The following is a 16,055-nucleotide window of genomic DNA, read 5'->3' as shown; positions in this document are numbered from 1 at the left end:
TTAAATAGAAATGTTCTTCACTGAGATGTGTTATTGTATGAGGTCTCAAATCAGCACAAAAGATCAAGTGAGAACCATTTTAACCTATCAAAACAGAAAGACTGTAAATCAACCCAGGTGAAGTCACAGCTGAAATATAAGTCATATTCTAATATATCAAAAACAACAAAAATCCATCCATCCATTTCCTTAAAACGCTATATCCCTTTTGGGATCCCAAGGTTCCCAGAGACTGTCCTGGCTTCTGTTGGGCGAAGACAGGGTACACCCAGGACAGGTCGCCAGTTTGTCGCGGAGACTACAAAACTCCTTTTCTCATTTGTACCCCATTTTTTCACACCTAAAACTTCTGTGTGTTTTTTTTTAAAGAAATATTCAAGTTTTATGACAATACCCTAAGACTTTTCAGACCCTTTAATTTATCTACTTTAAGACTTGATTAAAATTCAGACTTTTCATTTAAATGTGGTTGTCTTGAAACAATCTCACAAAGCCTGGGTTGATAAGAGTTTTTTTTTTTTTTTACGTTTCCAGCTTCAGCTGAACTAGACTGAAAATTTTCTTCTATCTGTAATCTTAGCAAAACTTACACTTGGCTGAAATCATCATGACAAAATGAGAATTATTGTTGGATCAGTGACAAAATTGTACGAAGGCAAAGGTCTTGAAAACGATCCAGTCACACATTTGAGGTGTATTGGACCATCCACATGCCAGAGAATCATTCTAAAAGCCAGGAAAGGTTTGGAAGATAAACAGATTTGGAGAAGCACTCCACCAAGCAGACAGGAATGTTATCAAATCCAAATCTCCCAAAGAAAATCTCTAAAATCTTTTGTCCTGATGAAACCAAAAAGAGAAGCAAACAAACATGCTTAAGGTAAAGACTGGGAACCATCTCCAAGCAGCTTAAAGCTCCTGTAACTACAACTATATGCTATTCAGAACTTTATGGTCCACATGATTCTCTGGGCTTGGTCACAAAGAGGATACTTCCCACAAAGTTTAGTGTGATCGTAGGTGCATGTTATAAGTCTTCCAAAAGGATAATAATGCAAAACAGATATAGACACAAGAGTGCCTAAGAGCAAACAATGGAGTACTCTGAAGTAACCTATTAGCTCTGATATAATCCTTCAACATCAGTGAAAGGGGTTGAACCAAGCTATCCGCAAGAAACAGCCTTCTAACCTGAGACAGTTGGAAAAGTTTGTTCCTAATGGGTGGTGGGGGGGAACACCTGTTAGTTGTTCAGAAGTGGCATTGATAGTTACAGAAGTACTTGATTATGGGGACCACTTTATGAGATTTAGAGTGCTATCATTTTTTGTCCAAGCCTACTATCCCTGATAAGGAAGAAATCGTGTAGTAATATACACTCACTGGCCACTTTATTACGCACACTTGTCCAACTGCTCGTTAGCGCAATTTCTAATCAGCCAATCACATGGCAGCAACATGGCATTAAGGGATGAGAATTTAGTCAGGACAATCTGCTGCCATTCAAACCGAGCATCAGAATGCAAAAGAAATGTGATTTAAGTGACTTTGAATGTGCCATGAATGTTGGTGTCAGACGGGCTGGTCTGAGTATTTCAGGAACTGATGATCTACTGGAAGAACACACCGGGTGCCACTCCTGTCAGCTAAGAACAGGAAACTGGGGCTACGATTCACACAGACTCACCAAAATTGTGTAATAGAAGATTGGAAAAACATTGTCTGGTCTGATGGGTCTTCATTTTTTGCTGCAAGATTTGGATAGTATGGTCAAAATTTAGCATTAACGTTATGAAAGCATGGGTCCATCCTGACTTGGATCAACAGTTCATTTAGGTGGTGGTGGTGTAATGGTGAGGGAATATTATCTTGGCACACTTTGGGTCCCTTAGTAGCAATTGGGCAGCGTTACAACACTACAGCCTACCTAAGTATTGTTACTGATGTTTCCATCCCTTTATGACCACCATGTACCGTCTTATTATGGTTACTTCCAGCAGGATAACATGCCAATGGGATAAAGCTGGAACTGGTTTCTTGAACATGACAATGAGTTCAATGGACTCAAAAAGCCTCCACAGTCACCAGATCTCAACACAGTAGAGCAACTTTGGGATGTAGTGGAATGGGAGATTGGCATCACGGATGAGCAAATCTACAACTGTGTGATGCTATCATGTCAATATTAAACTACTCTCTGATGAATGTTTCCAGTACCTTAATGAATCTATGCCACCTGGGATTAAAGGTAGTTCTGAACCAACCTGGTACCAGTTATGTGTACCTAATAAAGTGGCCGATTTCAAGTTTTACAGATTTTACCCTTTTCAAAATAAAGGGGGGATGTCTGCAAACATTTTTTGTATAAGTGTTACAGAGCTGCATGAGCTGCAGAGCAGAAAGCAGCTGTTGACCCAGCTAAGAGCAGCAACTCTTGATCTAGAGCAACACAGAGAAACAGATAGCCTGAAGAAATACTTAGTAGTTGTGATCCATTCAACAACTTCAACTGGTGAGATATCAATTGTATGATTCATGCTGATATAACCCCTCTTTTCTGAAACGATTACTCATAGCTATTTACAAAGGAGATTATTTTAAGCAAACGTGAAACCACTGCACATCAAGCCTGCATTTTAAAACACTTTTTTTTTAATCAAAAATGGGTTTTATTGTGAAACTAGAGCTCTACAAAGATGATGATGAAAAGGGAAGCAGGAAAGAACATGTCTGATCTTGCAAAAAAAACCAAAAACTTCCTATTTTTGGTAGAGTGCCCTCAAAGTGAGAAGATGCTTCCAATTTCCCCTTTCATTCTCTCCTCCCCCTGCATGCACCAATCACACATGCACTCTACACATGCAACCCGCCGCCTCCTCCTCACTCCTTCCACCAGCCCTCCCCCATCCCTTCCCTCAGTCACGAGTCACGACTCTCAAGTACAGCTTTTCCACCTCAGATCTCTGCTGACTTGGGAGTTTTAGAGTAAAGTGCATGTGTGTACAGCCTCTCTAATTTCTGCCAATCCCTTGCTAAAAACACAACACCTGTGGATGTTAGGGTTTCCAGTTATCTGAAGCTGAACGCTGCAGCTGTGTGCTGTGTTTAGCTTGGATGAGGGATGAGGGTTTTCATTGGCCGCTCCAGGGGTTTGAAAGCAGAGGATTCAGAACAGGTCAGCTTCTCTCTCCTGGACTTCCCAGCTCACCTCTACCCCAGATCATCAGTTATTCTCCCCAGTGCCGATGCATCCCTCACTCCTTCAATTATTTATTTGAAGAAAGCCATTGTCTGCTGATTTCCCTTCTGTGACTGAAGATGTATGCGGCGTTCCGATCAGAGCCGTCAGAAAACGCAGAGCTGAGCTGACATCTCCATCCCTCTCCACCCTGCCACCATTCGACTTGTCAGCTTGGCTCCGTGCAACCACGTCAGCCATGCCCCGACTGCAGCGTGTGTCATGACAACTGGAGTCTGTGCAGAAACAACTATGCTCAGTGCAGCATCCATAGCAAAAACTCAGAAAAACAATCACGACAAACCATCAACAAACTGCTGCGAAACCTCTCCTCTGTAGATCCACCGTGAGATGAGGGAAAATGACCAAAACATACTCAAACAAAGCCACTTACAGCATCCTCCCACACCTCTGAAAGGGGGTCATGTTTAAGGTTTATACGGCTAGAACTGAGTAAACGATTCGGAATTACGCAACTCTGAGAGAACCTTGAACTTAACAACTCCAGCCCGTGGACTAGAGCAGCTCCAGGACACATTTGATTAAACAGATAGAGCCGGCAGCGACTCAGACTGATAACAGCTCTGTTTTTGACCCTTGGACACTAAAGAAGTTAACAATTTGTGGCAACGGTGTTGGCTTAAACAGTCGGTGCAAAAGTAAAAACAAATGCAATCCAATTTTTAATAATTGATATTCTACACAGTAAGTGCTTTCAGCTGAATGCTCGGTCCATGAAATTCCTTCATGAAAGAGTCTGACAGTGTGGGCACACAATGGTTTGCATCCATGTGTAATACTACACTGAAGATGAAGGCCAGTCTTAAAGAAATTACACAACAGGAAGAATATCTACCAAAAAACATGCTGAAACTTTCACCAACATTTTTTTTATACATAAAAGTGTTTTATGACTTTAGATATGCACCAAATGTAAATGAAAATGCACAGACAGGACATGTTGTCATATGAAACGGACATTATATAGGAATTAAATAGTAAGTAAAATTCAAGCTGATAATCAGAAAAACATGCATAGTAGTTTGTTTTTTTACCCAATGGAAAATCATTTCATTCATCTGAAGAAATGGTCCATCACAGCTCCTCTGCTGCTCCTATAGGCATTTCTAGGAGGGTAAATGTCCTCTGAGAGACAGTGAATGCAGTGAAAGATTAAAGGAAGTGGGTGGCTGCGAGGACAAAGCTCTGGGATAGTTAGCTAAAAATCACGTGACTGTTGTAGTTGAGAAGACCGCAAGAAAATCACACGGCTGGCTTTGTTGGTCTGCAATGACAGGATCTGCAAAACTACTTCACAAAAACACAACTTGATGGAGTTTGAGATGCACACAGTAAAAATAGTTTTCTTGAATACATCAATCCATTATTTTGAAATATTTTCCTAGATTCTATTATCATAATATTTTGCCTCTGTAAATGGAAAGCTGTCTATTTTTGGGGACCTGCACATCTATTTTCTGCACCACCGCTGAAATTTTCTAGTGTCACAGACAGATTATTTCCTCTCCGTTGCATCAACTGGATTATAGTCTTAATATGTGCTCATGAAAGCTAACTCCCAACAGTTTTTTTTTTTCCAGAAGAGTGAGATCTGGAACAACCCTGCTTTACATGGTGCACAAAAAAAGCTTTACTTTGAGCTCACATTACAGGCATTAAACCTGCACAGTAAGGTACTGTTGTAATCACCTGTTGCAGATCACAAATATCAGGCTTTCATGCAACAAGGGAGGAAAAAGGGCTTTTTGTACTGGAGAGAGGTTTAGAGTTTAGTCTGAAATGGCAAGCATCCCTATTGGCCCAGTTTCTTTGTTCATTTGGGGCTTTTTTTCACCGTTTAGTCTCCAGCTCAGCTTTCCTGCTGTCATTTAACCCACAATAAAACAATTCAGTATTGTAGTTTTTAGGATTGTAGATTACACTGGTAACTTTCAGAGCATTTGAGAAAAAGTCTTATAAGGTAAAACAATACTTCCTAATCAACATGAATGAATGAGAATCTACTCTAAAACACTTTCACACAGAAGCAAAGTCTTCACATCATTTCCACACATTGCTGTGACTTTTAGCAATAACTGGCTGTGGGAGTTTAACCCATTTCTGGGGTTCATGGTGGCAGTTCTGCATGGTTTTAAATCAAATTTCAGCAGGTCTCGAGGAAAGTACACAGTGTAATCATATAGCTGCCTAAGAATGGCTCACCTCATCAATTATTTCCGACCAAGTAGAGATGCTTTATTACAGCGACTGGCCATCCTGTCCTGATGATAATGCAGCTATGTCTATTTTAAAACCAAGCACTGCATGACAAGATATAAACTCATGAGGATCTCTGGGGGAGTTTGAGGCCTCGATGGGTGATGAGGGGGTTTACTTTGGGTATAAAGATGAGGAAGTCATTGATACGTCGAAACAAGGTCAAATAGGTGGTGGGGAGAATGTGATGGCCCTCAAAATTAACTGAATAAATAGAAATGACTCAAAAAATGCCTGCAAAAACAACAAATAAATAAAAGATAAAATCAACATCAAGAGGGAATAAACAAGTGTCCTGCTTGACCATTAAACTTAAAAGGCATATCAAGAACAGACCAAAGGAGAATATAGATAATACAGGCTCAAAAGGTGCCAAATAAATCTGCTTCCGCTTCATTCCACGACGCACGCGGACGGTGTTTCAAAGGCGACAGAGGAACATCTTGAAGGTTGTCACTGGACCAAAATGTGACTCGGTTACGATGGCAACACCCAATACCGAGCGAGCCGAGCTGTCCTTTAAAGCCCCCCACCGCAACCAAAAAGCTCTGATATAAACCCCCATGAACGTTGTGTCTGTCTGTCACTGCCGTATGAATCTGGAGGTTTTATGCTAGGAACGGGGCTCGCTCGCTCTGGCGCGCGCGCGCCTCGGTATAACGGTTCACTCCGGTTTCATAACGGTAAAGCCTCGACGACAGCAGCCGGAAACGTTCACATCACTGCTGAGTGAAACTACTTACCACATGAGGGAGGAGAGAAAAAAAATGATTTCCTTCCTTTTTTCTCTCTCTCTCCCTATCCCCCTCAACATCCTCCCTTACTTATCTTCATTTGGTTTAAATGGAGAGTGCCATATTCACATGACTGTCTCAGGTGAGAATTTCCACGGCAGCGTTCGGCTTCTTGACCCTATGAAGCAGCGCATCCCCGTTATGTACGTACCGGAGCGTTTCCGCGTCTCCTGTGATGTGTCTGCGGCGGGAAGTCAATGAGGGTCTTTGGCTGACAGAGCGGCGGCGGCGGCAGCTAACCTACCGGGGTTTTACTAGCACGGGAGTCCAGGAGAGGAGGCGAGGGAGGGCGGGGGAGGGCGGGGGAGCAATCAGGCAGTGGAGGAATAAAACACAAGGAAGGGGGGATTTTAAAAAGGGGGCCTCTAGTGGTTAGTAGTGGAATTACACATACACATTTTTTTTTTACGTGAGGAAAGGTGCAGGGGTGGGGGATGGGAGACGACGTCATGATGACGATTTATAAACAATGACCTTGGGTTTTAAAAATAGAAATATGGAGGGAAATGCAGTATATAGGAGGAAAGTTTAAAGGGGGTCATGCACAAATAAATGCAACAAAAAAATGCTTGAATTCACATAAGTGCAGAGTTTATATCACATGTTCATTTAAATAAACAATCAAACATTGGTTGATTCCAGCAACTTCAAATAGAATTGAGCTAAATCTATGTATTCTCAGGAATCAATGGCACAGGAGGTGAGCATCTTCTTGGCAAAAAAAAAACGTCACATTTTGCACATTTTGAGATTTCTAGCTCCTTCTTTTTGTAAACAAAGCAGTAAAAATCCCCTCCTCCAGGCAATGCTAAAAACAAATATTCATTTATGCATGATAAAAAAGCAACAAAAAAAGCTGGTATCTGCAGTGGGTGGAAAGATTTGGTGCCAAATTAAGAGCTACTTCTGCAAATTGACAGCTACCTGTACTAGCTGTGAATAGTGACAAGCTCATATTTATGAAAACTTCTTAAAAGTAACTACTTACTGCATAGAGGAGTTTTATACCTTTAAGAAAATGCTCCATTTTTAGGGCTGGTGATTCAGACTGCAGCAGCTTTCTGATTGCGTTTTTGGAGGGAAATCCCAATTTTTAAATCAAATAAATAGATTTCAGAAGTACATTTAGACTTTGTATTTTAAGTGAAAGAATGTATTATTCAATTTAACTTAACTATGAATGTTTTTTAAAACATTATCCTTTAGGTTTTCAACCATTTCAAAACATACTTTTGCCTTTAAAAATGCAAATAAATTAAAAATTCTAGAGAAATGTTCATGCACAGTTGGGTGATTCTGGTGCAATAAGGAGATTTGCAGTGGGTCATTTAGTTTACATAATACAAACATGACTCATAGGAAATGCTAATTGCTACAAATTAATTAAAGTCCTGAGGTCATATTGGTCCTGTGCAAACAGGGCTGCAGTCAAAATCATTTATGTGGAAGTGAAGTTACAGCAGTCTGTACCAAATTTCTTTGAAAATATGAAATTAGCTTAAACCTATTTGTTTTAAAAACCTCATCCTCTTAAACGACGTAAAACTACATCAAAACCTCCACATAGACTTTTGTGCGACGAGGATGTTGGTCCAAAGAGCCAGACAAAATGATTGTGACCCACTGTAAACAAGCTGCCATCTGCACTCAGTGTGGGTTTATCTGCTGCTGCGCTTCAGCGGGACACGAACCCTCGGCTTCAAGGCCGACTCTCCTCAACGACTCGGAGTATTTTCTCCTCCCTATATTGACGATGTCCTCAATCTCTTCAGCCAGGTCCCTCCTGCCACTCTCTATCATAGCGGCGGTGAGTCTGGACACTGCCCCAGGCCCTGCACTCTTCTGCTGGTGGGCCCAGTGGAACAGCATGTGCAGCACCAAGGCACCCAGGTTGTCCCTGATGAGCAGAACACAATCAAGACATTAAAAAAACATGCTTACAAACATATGTGTTAACAATGTCATTTTATAGCATGAGAAATGTTAGAAGTCTGCTTCAGTTTGTCTGCATTTTACACTTTAATCTAAATTTATTTAAAACCTGAATATGTAACTTTACATAACGTGTTTTATTTCCCCTCCAGGAAGGCATCATGAGAGGTTTTCTGAACATGAGGGAAGGGGGAGGGGCCAGATGAGCAACAGTGGGTGTGTAATCTCCTGCAGCGTCCCAGATGGCTCAAAGATGGCCGACACTGCAGATTAAAACAATCAAAAATCTCCCCCGTTTCTCTCCCACAGAGAGAGTTTTCCTCCGGTTACAGAGCAGCTCACGCTGTCCTGTTCCCAGAAGTTTTTTGTGTGTGTGCAAAGCATGATTACATAATTCAGTTCATTCTGTCAAAACAAATTCTCATTCTGCACACCTTCAGACATTTTTTTTCTTTTTTTTTTAACAAAAATGAATCTCGAGAAATTCTTTCTGAGCAAATAATCAAATTATTTTTTATCCATTTGCAAAAAAAAAAAAAAAAAAAGTATGCATTATGTATTCATAATCCCAACACTATGAAATTGCAGGTCTTGAAATTAATTAATACCTCACTCTTCAATCTTTTTATATTACTATCTGCAAAATGGTTATTTTGAAACATCTTGGATTTATTTTTACCTGTGTTTGTATTCAATGCGCTCCAGCTCTTGGTAACTTAAACCAAGATTGATGCCGATAACCCGCCAGTCCTGACCAATCTGAAGAGAGATTGAGAGCAGGTTGGCTTCTGTCAGGTATCCGCTCTCAGGGTCACCCAGGTTCAGAGGAGGATACTGCTGCTCATCCAAGTTGTAGCTGTTGTCTGAGTTTAGGGCCTAAAGGAGAAGAACAATGTTTGTAGATGATAATTCAAATACAGAATTTTTTTATCTGAATTATGATGTGTTCAGAGAAAATAACTTCAAGCATCTTATAAAATATGGCAAAAGCCTATGTTTCTTTAACTGACGGGAAGCTTTAATGGTAGCGTAGCGAGCCACTGGTTGTCAAGTCCTTTCCTCTTTCTGGCCACTTCCTCTGGAAGATTACTGGGAATCTCTCCTCTGTAGAAAGACACCTACAACAGAGTAAAAAATGACATTATCTGTGGGGGGTTTTATCTAAAAAAATGCTAGATTCTTTTACACCTATGTGCAAATATATTGAAATAGTGTACATTTAAATTGGAGATTTACGAGAACACAATTTAGCAAATATTTTCACATGTTTTACAGTGAAAAAAAAAGTGATAATCTTGGAAGATCATGAGTTCCCTTTAATGCATTAGTAATTTTTCTTTGACTTTGGTACTTTAGCAACAAACTCCTATTACTGTGAGACAGAATTTCAGATTCATTAAAACAGCTTTTGAAAATGGCTTTAAGATGGTGTCATTGAGGGGAAAAAAATCAATTTAAAAATATAGACTCCTAAAATCCACAGATTGCTCGAACTTTTAACAAACTTTTTGATTTTTTTCCAAAGGAATAAACTGTGTACTTGTAGTTTTTAATGTAAAATAATAATTATTTTAACAATGAAAGTTGCAACTTTCTTCTTCTTATACCATTTTTTTAATCAAATAAATTTGGATTAGGAAAAGAGGTTTGAATAAACTGAGATTTTTTACCAAAATTGTTTCTTTAAGTTTTGATTTTAAATAGAATTGATTCAATATCGAAGCAGTGATTCTTGAAGAAAAAAGTCTTTTTTTTTTTTTTTTAAAAAAATTACAATTTTTATATCCTTAAAAATACTGGCAAATACTTTGAGAGTGAAAAATATAGTTCAAAAGGAAAATTCTGAGAAAAAAGAAATAAACAGACAGTTCTCGGACTGCAAAAAAAAAAGAAAAATCAGAAGCAATATATTATAAAAACCAAGTGAAATACATAATTTTGTTATAAATACCAGAACAATTCTTTAAGATACAGAGAAGATTACATTTAATTAATTTAAAATAAGTGTTTTGATTATTTTTTTATAATCTACAGAAATGAATAATACAACCATTTTCAAAACTCTTGTTTCTGAGATGATTACTGAAATAATAAATATATTTATTATCTAATTTTGGAGATATATAGGACTTGAAATGACTAACATGAAACATGTTTGTACAAATATAGTCATAAAAAAGAACTAAAACAAAAGTGAAGTTAAAACTGAGTATAAATCTGAACAAACCTCTCTGTTTGCAAACCTACAAACTCATCAAAAACTGTATTTTAACAGGAATAAGAAGCTCCTAATAACATAAAAAGCTTCGTCCCCATAAGGAATGTCTTTAAACACTTGTTTCTGTAGTCTATTATATGTCTGGTGATGACAAACACCTGTACTTTGTATCTCAGGTACCATTACATGCTGTAGAAATGTAAGATCTGCGACCCTAACCAAAAACAGAGGAGCATTTGCATTTCTTCCCACCTGTCCCCTCACGGGTCCCGTCTGGCCCTGGACCGGACAGATGTACACCTCCTTCAGGTTCTTGAGGCTCGAGTAAAACACGAAACAAAGCCGACCGCTAACACAATCTGGACTGTCTGGAAAAACCAAGAAAGAGCTACATCATCACACTGTGAGACCAGGCAGCTATTATAAAACAGCACATATACGAAGACCTTGTAGCTGCAGAGACTTTATACCTGTGCTGATATCTAAGCCTCTCTCAAAGCCAGCGAAGAATTGCTCGCCTTCCAGCAGGTCACACAGGTCTGAGGGTTGGGGGCCATCGTATTGCTCTGATAAAAACTTCACTCTGCTCTCTACCTGTGCAGGAACCACAACAACAACTGTTTAGGAAGTGGACTTTTTTTTAAACACGATTTTACAGTCCAGATTCAGTGAAGTCTAAAGCACAGAACAGAACAATCCACCTTATTGGTAGGTAAACACTGCAGCAGAACCTGGGAGGGATCGGTCTTCCTCTGAAGGACAAGGAACTGGACTTTGAATTGTTTTAGGCGCTGGTAAACCTTCCGGACCACCCCACTGACACAGCGCTGAGTGGTATACCAAAGCCAGTACCTGTGTGGGCAATGCAGTGACAGAAAAACGGTCAAAAAAGCTGCTGTGCAATGTGCCAAGCAGTTGTAACTCCGATATAAGCACCGGGACTCACCAAGAAAAGTGTGTGATGTAGAAAATGGCGTACAAATGGGTGACATAGAGAGACACTTGTGATGTAATGTCGGTCCATGTTTGTGCAGCAGGATCTCCGTGGAGCAGATGCAGGCAGGAGAGATCTGCTGTGTGGCCTGCAGAAATACTGCAGATGTTAATAACGTGTGTTATACGTGAGGAGGAATGGAGCTGGTTCTGATGTACCTGTGAGTCCAGATGGTAGAGGGATCTGAACTTTGACTGGCTGAAGGAAATGCAGGCAGGGATTCTGGGACAGACAGAGAAGGGGGCTGACTCTGACCTGAGGATCACCACACACAGCCTGGACTGTTGACTCAGAAACCTGCAGCACCTATGGAGGATGGAAGTTCACCTAAATATGGAGCACTCTGTGGCAGACGGAGAGGAATAAGTCAAGAAAACCTTTGTGAACGTCACCTGAAGAGTCACAGAGCGAGTCTGTGCGGTGGAGTCGGGAGGAAAGTGAAGCTTGATTCCAGGATGAGCGCTGGACACCAGCAGGGCTCCGGTGGGAGTGACGGAGCAGCTGTCCCGAACTGGTCTGGCCACCGCCATAAACCACGAGAAGCTTCTCACCGAACAGCATGCCAGCTAGAAAAAACAAGCAGTCATTTTTTTTTCCCTACACCAAATCACCAGCAAGAATAAAAAAAAATGCAAGACAAATTCTTAAATGTTTATATTTACCCTGACTGGATGCCCCCCAGGATGGCAACAGTTGTGTTTGCTTCCTCTCCTCACGTCAGTGGACAGAGTACTCCATAACTCTCCATCAAACCTCCGCACGACTACTTCCCTCCTTTTTTTTCGATGATACGGCACACACACCTCCACCGGCTAAAAATTTGAGACGTTAAACATCAGAAAATTATTAAAAGCAAAATTTAAAAAATACTCTATTTATGTATCTCTCATATGCAAAAAAATTAAATTTAACAGTTGTTTTTTTTTAACCTTTTTTATTTTGAGAGTTTTATTTCTTTTTTTTGTTTCAACAAGTTGTCTACTAAGCAAACAACCCCGATGGATTGGGGTTCTGTTTCAAATTCCTTTGGCAAACCAGGTGTTTAAACCTAAAATATGTATTAACATCTTTTGTATTTTAGACAAAACCTAATTTGAAAAATAATTTTTTTTACCAGGTTGTTGGTTGTTTTTTATTTTTTTTCTTTTAGCTCTGGGCCAGACAGCCAGACAGAAAGAAGAGAAAAGCCAACACAAAAAACGACAGCCATTTACACAGAAATCTCCCCTTCATTTATGTGTGACAATTGTAAATTCTAACATAAACACTTCAATGAAATAATAAATTGCTAAACGCTTAAATTAAAAATGGTCAGTGTTTTGCTATCACAATTTGTAGCAAAAAATACCAAAAAGACTTTAAACTCCCATATGCTACAAGTACCAGGAACTTTTTTATGTCATACATCATGCATCGTTGATGTTACAATGACAATAAAAACCTACCGTATTCTAGCCATTCTGGAAGATTTTCTGGTTATAAAATCAACACAGGAAACAGTTTTTGGAAGCACATAAATTGCATTGCAATAAAATAGTTGGAGAATTGATCTTATCTAACAATGTTCATTGCTGAATTCTAAAATTTACCTTTAAACTATTTTGTGCAAAAAATCAACTGATATTATTAACTACAAAACATGGTTATTGCTGGTAAAAGGCAGCAATGTAAATGTGTTTTATAGTCAAATTAATCCTGCACTTACTTTATTGTAAAAATGAATTTTCTAGTTAATGCCTGAATGCATAAATATTTAAAATGTATAGATTTCACTTATTGTTGATAAAGATTTGCTTCATATTTCATGGTGTTGGCATCAAAAACAATGAAAAAGTTTGTATCTATACCTTTAAAAATTCAACACCATGAGGACGAAGTTCCAGTGGACGACTTAGTAGGATGTCGTGTTCCTCCAGCCACACCCACTTCCTGTTCGGCCTCTTCTCGGCCCAGCTCAGTCTGGTGGTTGTCAGCAGGCAACGGTACGGAAACACCAGCTCAGCCCCTCCGGGAAGAAATACATGACACCCAGCAGGGGTAACCCAAAAACTATGGAAAAGAAAATTATCTTTAGCATAGACACAAATGTATTATTACATGATTATGAATGTTACTGTACCTGTGCTGATTAAATCCAAGGTGCAGCTCGGGCATTTTTGTCGCTGATGGACCTGATTAAAGAAATAATAGGTGATAAATGTGTGAAGTAAATCATTATTTAAGAAAATTCAGTGGGATTTTTTCAGACTGTACCAAGTGTAGGAGGAAGAGGAGGAGGTGTTGGAGGTTTTCCCAAAGGATTGTCCCGTGCATCTATTTTAAGCTGAGGCAGTTTGCTTAGACACGATGGAACCATGCGCATGTCATTGCTGTAGATAACAAGTTCCCTGAGAGAAAAGAGAGATCCTGCAGGAGACGGATGAACGTTACATCTTCACGTTAGGTTCTATAAAATGTTGCTCACCCTTAAACCCTTACCCATGCTCTCTGGAAGCTGCTTTAGTTTATTGTGGGACAAATCCAGTTGAACAAGCTCGCTCAGACTGCCGATTTCATCTGGTAGTTCTTCCAGGAGGTTGTGTGACACGTTAAGTTTCTGCAGTGCCTTCAGTTGGCCCAAACTTGAAGGAAGGGACCCCAATGTGTTGCCCAGGAGGGAGAGGTAGGTTAGAGAGGACAGCTGGCATATCTCAGGAGGCAACGCCGAGATGATGTTGTGACAAAGCAGCAGAGAGGATAGCAGAGGCAGGATCAGCAGGCAGGGGGGCACACAGGAGAGCTGATTGAAGGAGAGGTCCAGGTGCACCAGGTGTGCGAGAGAAGACACGGATGAGGGCAAAGAGGTGAGGAGGCCAGGCAGAGGCTCCCCCTTCGAGTCATACAGACGGTGTCCTTTAAAAAAATAAAACAGGTCAATAGAGGAAAAATATTGTGGATATTTTAAATGTGTTTTTAAAAATTACCCCGGATAGCAAGTGAGCGCAGCTCTGTGAGGTTTGTTAGCACATTCAGGGCACCGTCCAGCCCGGATCTGTCCTCAGAACCAAGCCTGAGGTACTGGATCCCTCTCAGCTCGGCTGGAACGGACCCCCACAGCAATGGCAATGCCCCCGCTCCCCCGTGGTACACGTCCAGAGTTAGTCTTGTGTCAGTCAACACAGCTGAGACCTCCACAGACGGAGGCAACGGTGGACTCAGAGACACGCCAGAAGAATGAGAGGATGCGGAGGAAGATGAAAGAACCATATCGTAACAGCTGGAGGACCAAGAGGTGGATGAGGGGCTTGATGTGGATGGATCACGGGTGCCCAAAAGGCTTGTGGGAGACACACTTTTGTCATCTTTTTCTGGGTTTAAAGCTCCTGCTTGGCTTTTAGGAATCAAATCACGTGACCTACTGACTCCAGCCTCTTCACAATTCCCCTGAACCCGGTTTGAAAGCGTCCTCTGCTCCCTTGGAGCTTCAATTGATGTACTCAACGGGTATTGTGTCGGTGCAGCATCCTCCTCTCCATCTTCTAACTCCTGCTGCTGCGTGCTCGGTGTCTGAGCAGCCGCCGCCTGGCGCCTGGACTCCCCCTTTTTCATCAGAACTCGGGTCTCCTTCGCCACCCCTCTCCATCAAAACAGTCTAAACATTTTGTCAACTAATATAAGCTGATTGATGACTCCTTTCTTCAACTTTACATTAGTGTGTCTGTCAGTAAACATAGTGGCGTGGCGGTAAAATAATTCAAAATGAGACAACAAAACAACTGGCAACTGTTACGCCGACACACATTTTCAAAAAGCCACCGTGTTTAAATTATTTTTAAGTCGATATTAGGACTACATTTGAATTCATATTACCTTCTTCTTTTTGCTTACCAATTGTCGAAAAAGTTACATAGCTAGCGAAAAAAACACAGCTTCCGGACAAAACAAGCGATTTTTAAAGCAGAGCTACTACGTCACAGGAACACGTTCGTTTGGGTTCTCCGGGTTTACCGGTTGTCGATGGGCGGGTTAATCCATACGAAAACTGTAGTTTGGTGGGAAAGTCCCGCCCCTTTTAGTTAAACGTTAAATAAAAACAAGCGTCTCCATTAAGGCACCGCCAAAGTTTCAATGCTGGGCGGGACATTTGTTGTCAACCTACGTGAAAACGTGTGCCGCAAGGTCTCAACCCGGACACTGGGTGGCGCTATTAGATACACATTAATAGCCGCGTAACAACAATGGTGTCCCAATCTAAAATGTGAGGCATTACGTTTTATCTAAACTACCTCCTTTATTTAAACCACAAATATATGTTAGTCTAACTATTTAAGAACATGGTAAATGGTGTTTAAGTCAATTTTCCAGATAAGTAATCATCCTTAACCTAAACCAGATGACTTATCCCTCCCTCCCTTAACAGTAAGCTTGATTTAGTTTAAGATAAATTTGAATTGTTTGTAATTTTATCAAAGCCAAATCATATAATTTGGGGATTCTTACTTTTCAATGTCTACATAAATCATTTATAATTTATATTTCCACTAATACTATTCTGCTGCTCTTTGCTGATAACACAAATATTTTTATTTCAGATTTAAATGTTAGTTACCTAAGAATGATAAA

At 40.3% G+C, this 16,055-nt stretch overlaps 2 protein-coding genes across 4 annotated transcripts in view; both read right to left on the bottom strand.

Moving 5' to 3' along the window:
- slc25a22a (solute carrier family 25 member 22a) overlaps nucleotides 1-6,617 on the bottom strand; it is a 14,941-nt gene extending 8,324 nt beyond the window's left edge. The window contains exon 1 of one of the 3 annotated variants that reach the window (XM_024281504.2): nucleotides 6,461-6,617. The gene's annotated coding sequence lies outside the window, so the exon portion shown is untranslated. Of the gene's footprint in view, nucleotides 1-4,293; nucleotides 4,719-6,258; nucleotides 6,398-6,460 lie in introns of those variants that run through there. The other 2 variants (XM_024281506.2, XM_024281505.2) reach the window with 2 other exon arrangements.
- A 1,152-nt stretch (nucleotides 6,618-7,769) lies between these two features.
- On the bottom strand, nucleotides 7,770-16,030 carry pidd1 (p53-induced death domain protein 1; the record flags this gene model as incomplete). The annotated part of the gene is given in 15 exon segments (XM_024281503.2): nucleotides 7,770-8,206; nucleotides 8,921-9,117; nucleotides 9,252-9,359; nucleotides 10,712-10,827; nucleotides 10,930-11,053; nucleotides 11,161-11,311; nucleotides 11,406-11,541; nucleotides 11,612-11,759; nucleotides 11,846-12,019; nucleotides 12,116-12,265; nucleotides 13,301-13,502; nucleotides 13,573-13,624; nucleotides 13,707-13,859; nucleotides 13,932-14,345; nucleotides 14,417-16,030. Coding segments are annotated over 15 exon segments (3,000 nt in total). The 5' UTR covers nucleotides 15,042-16,030.
- Nucleotides 16,031-16,055: the final 25 nt, after the last annotated feature.

This window comes from Oryzias melastigma, linkage group LG6 (assembly GCF_002922805.2).
Source record: "Oryzias melastigma strain HK-1 linkage group LG6, ASM292280v2, whole genome shotgun sequence".
Classification (NCBI taxonomy): Eukaryota; Metazoa; Chordata; class Actinopteri; order Beloniformes; family Adrianichthyidae; genus Oryzias; species Oryzias melastigma.
This window is presented reverse-complemented; position numbering and strand designations above follow the sequence as displayed.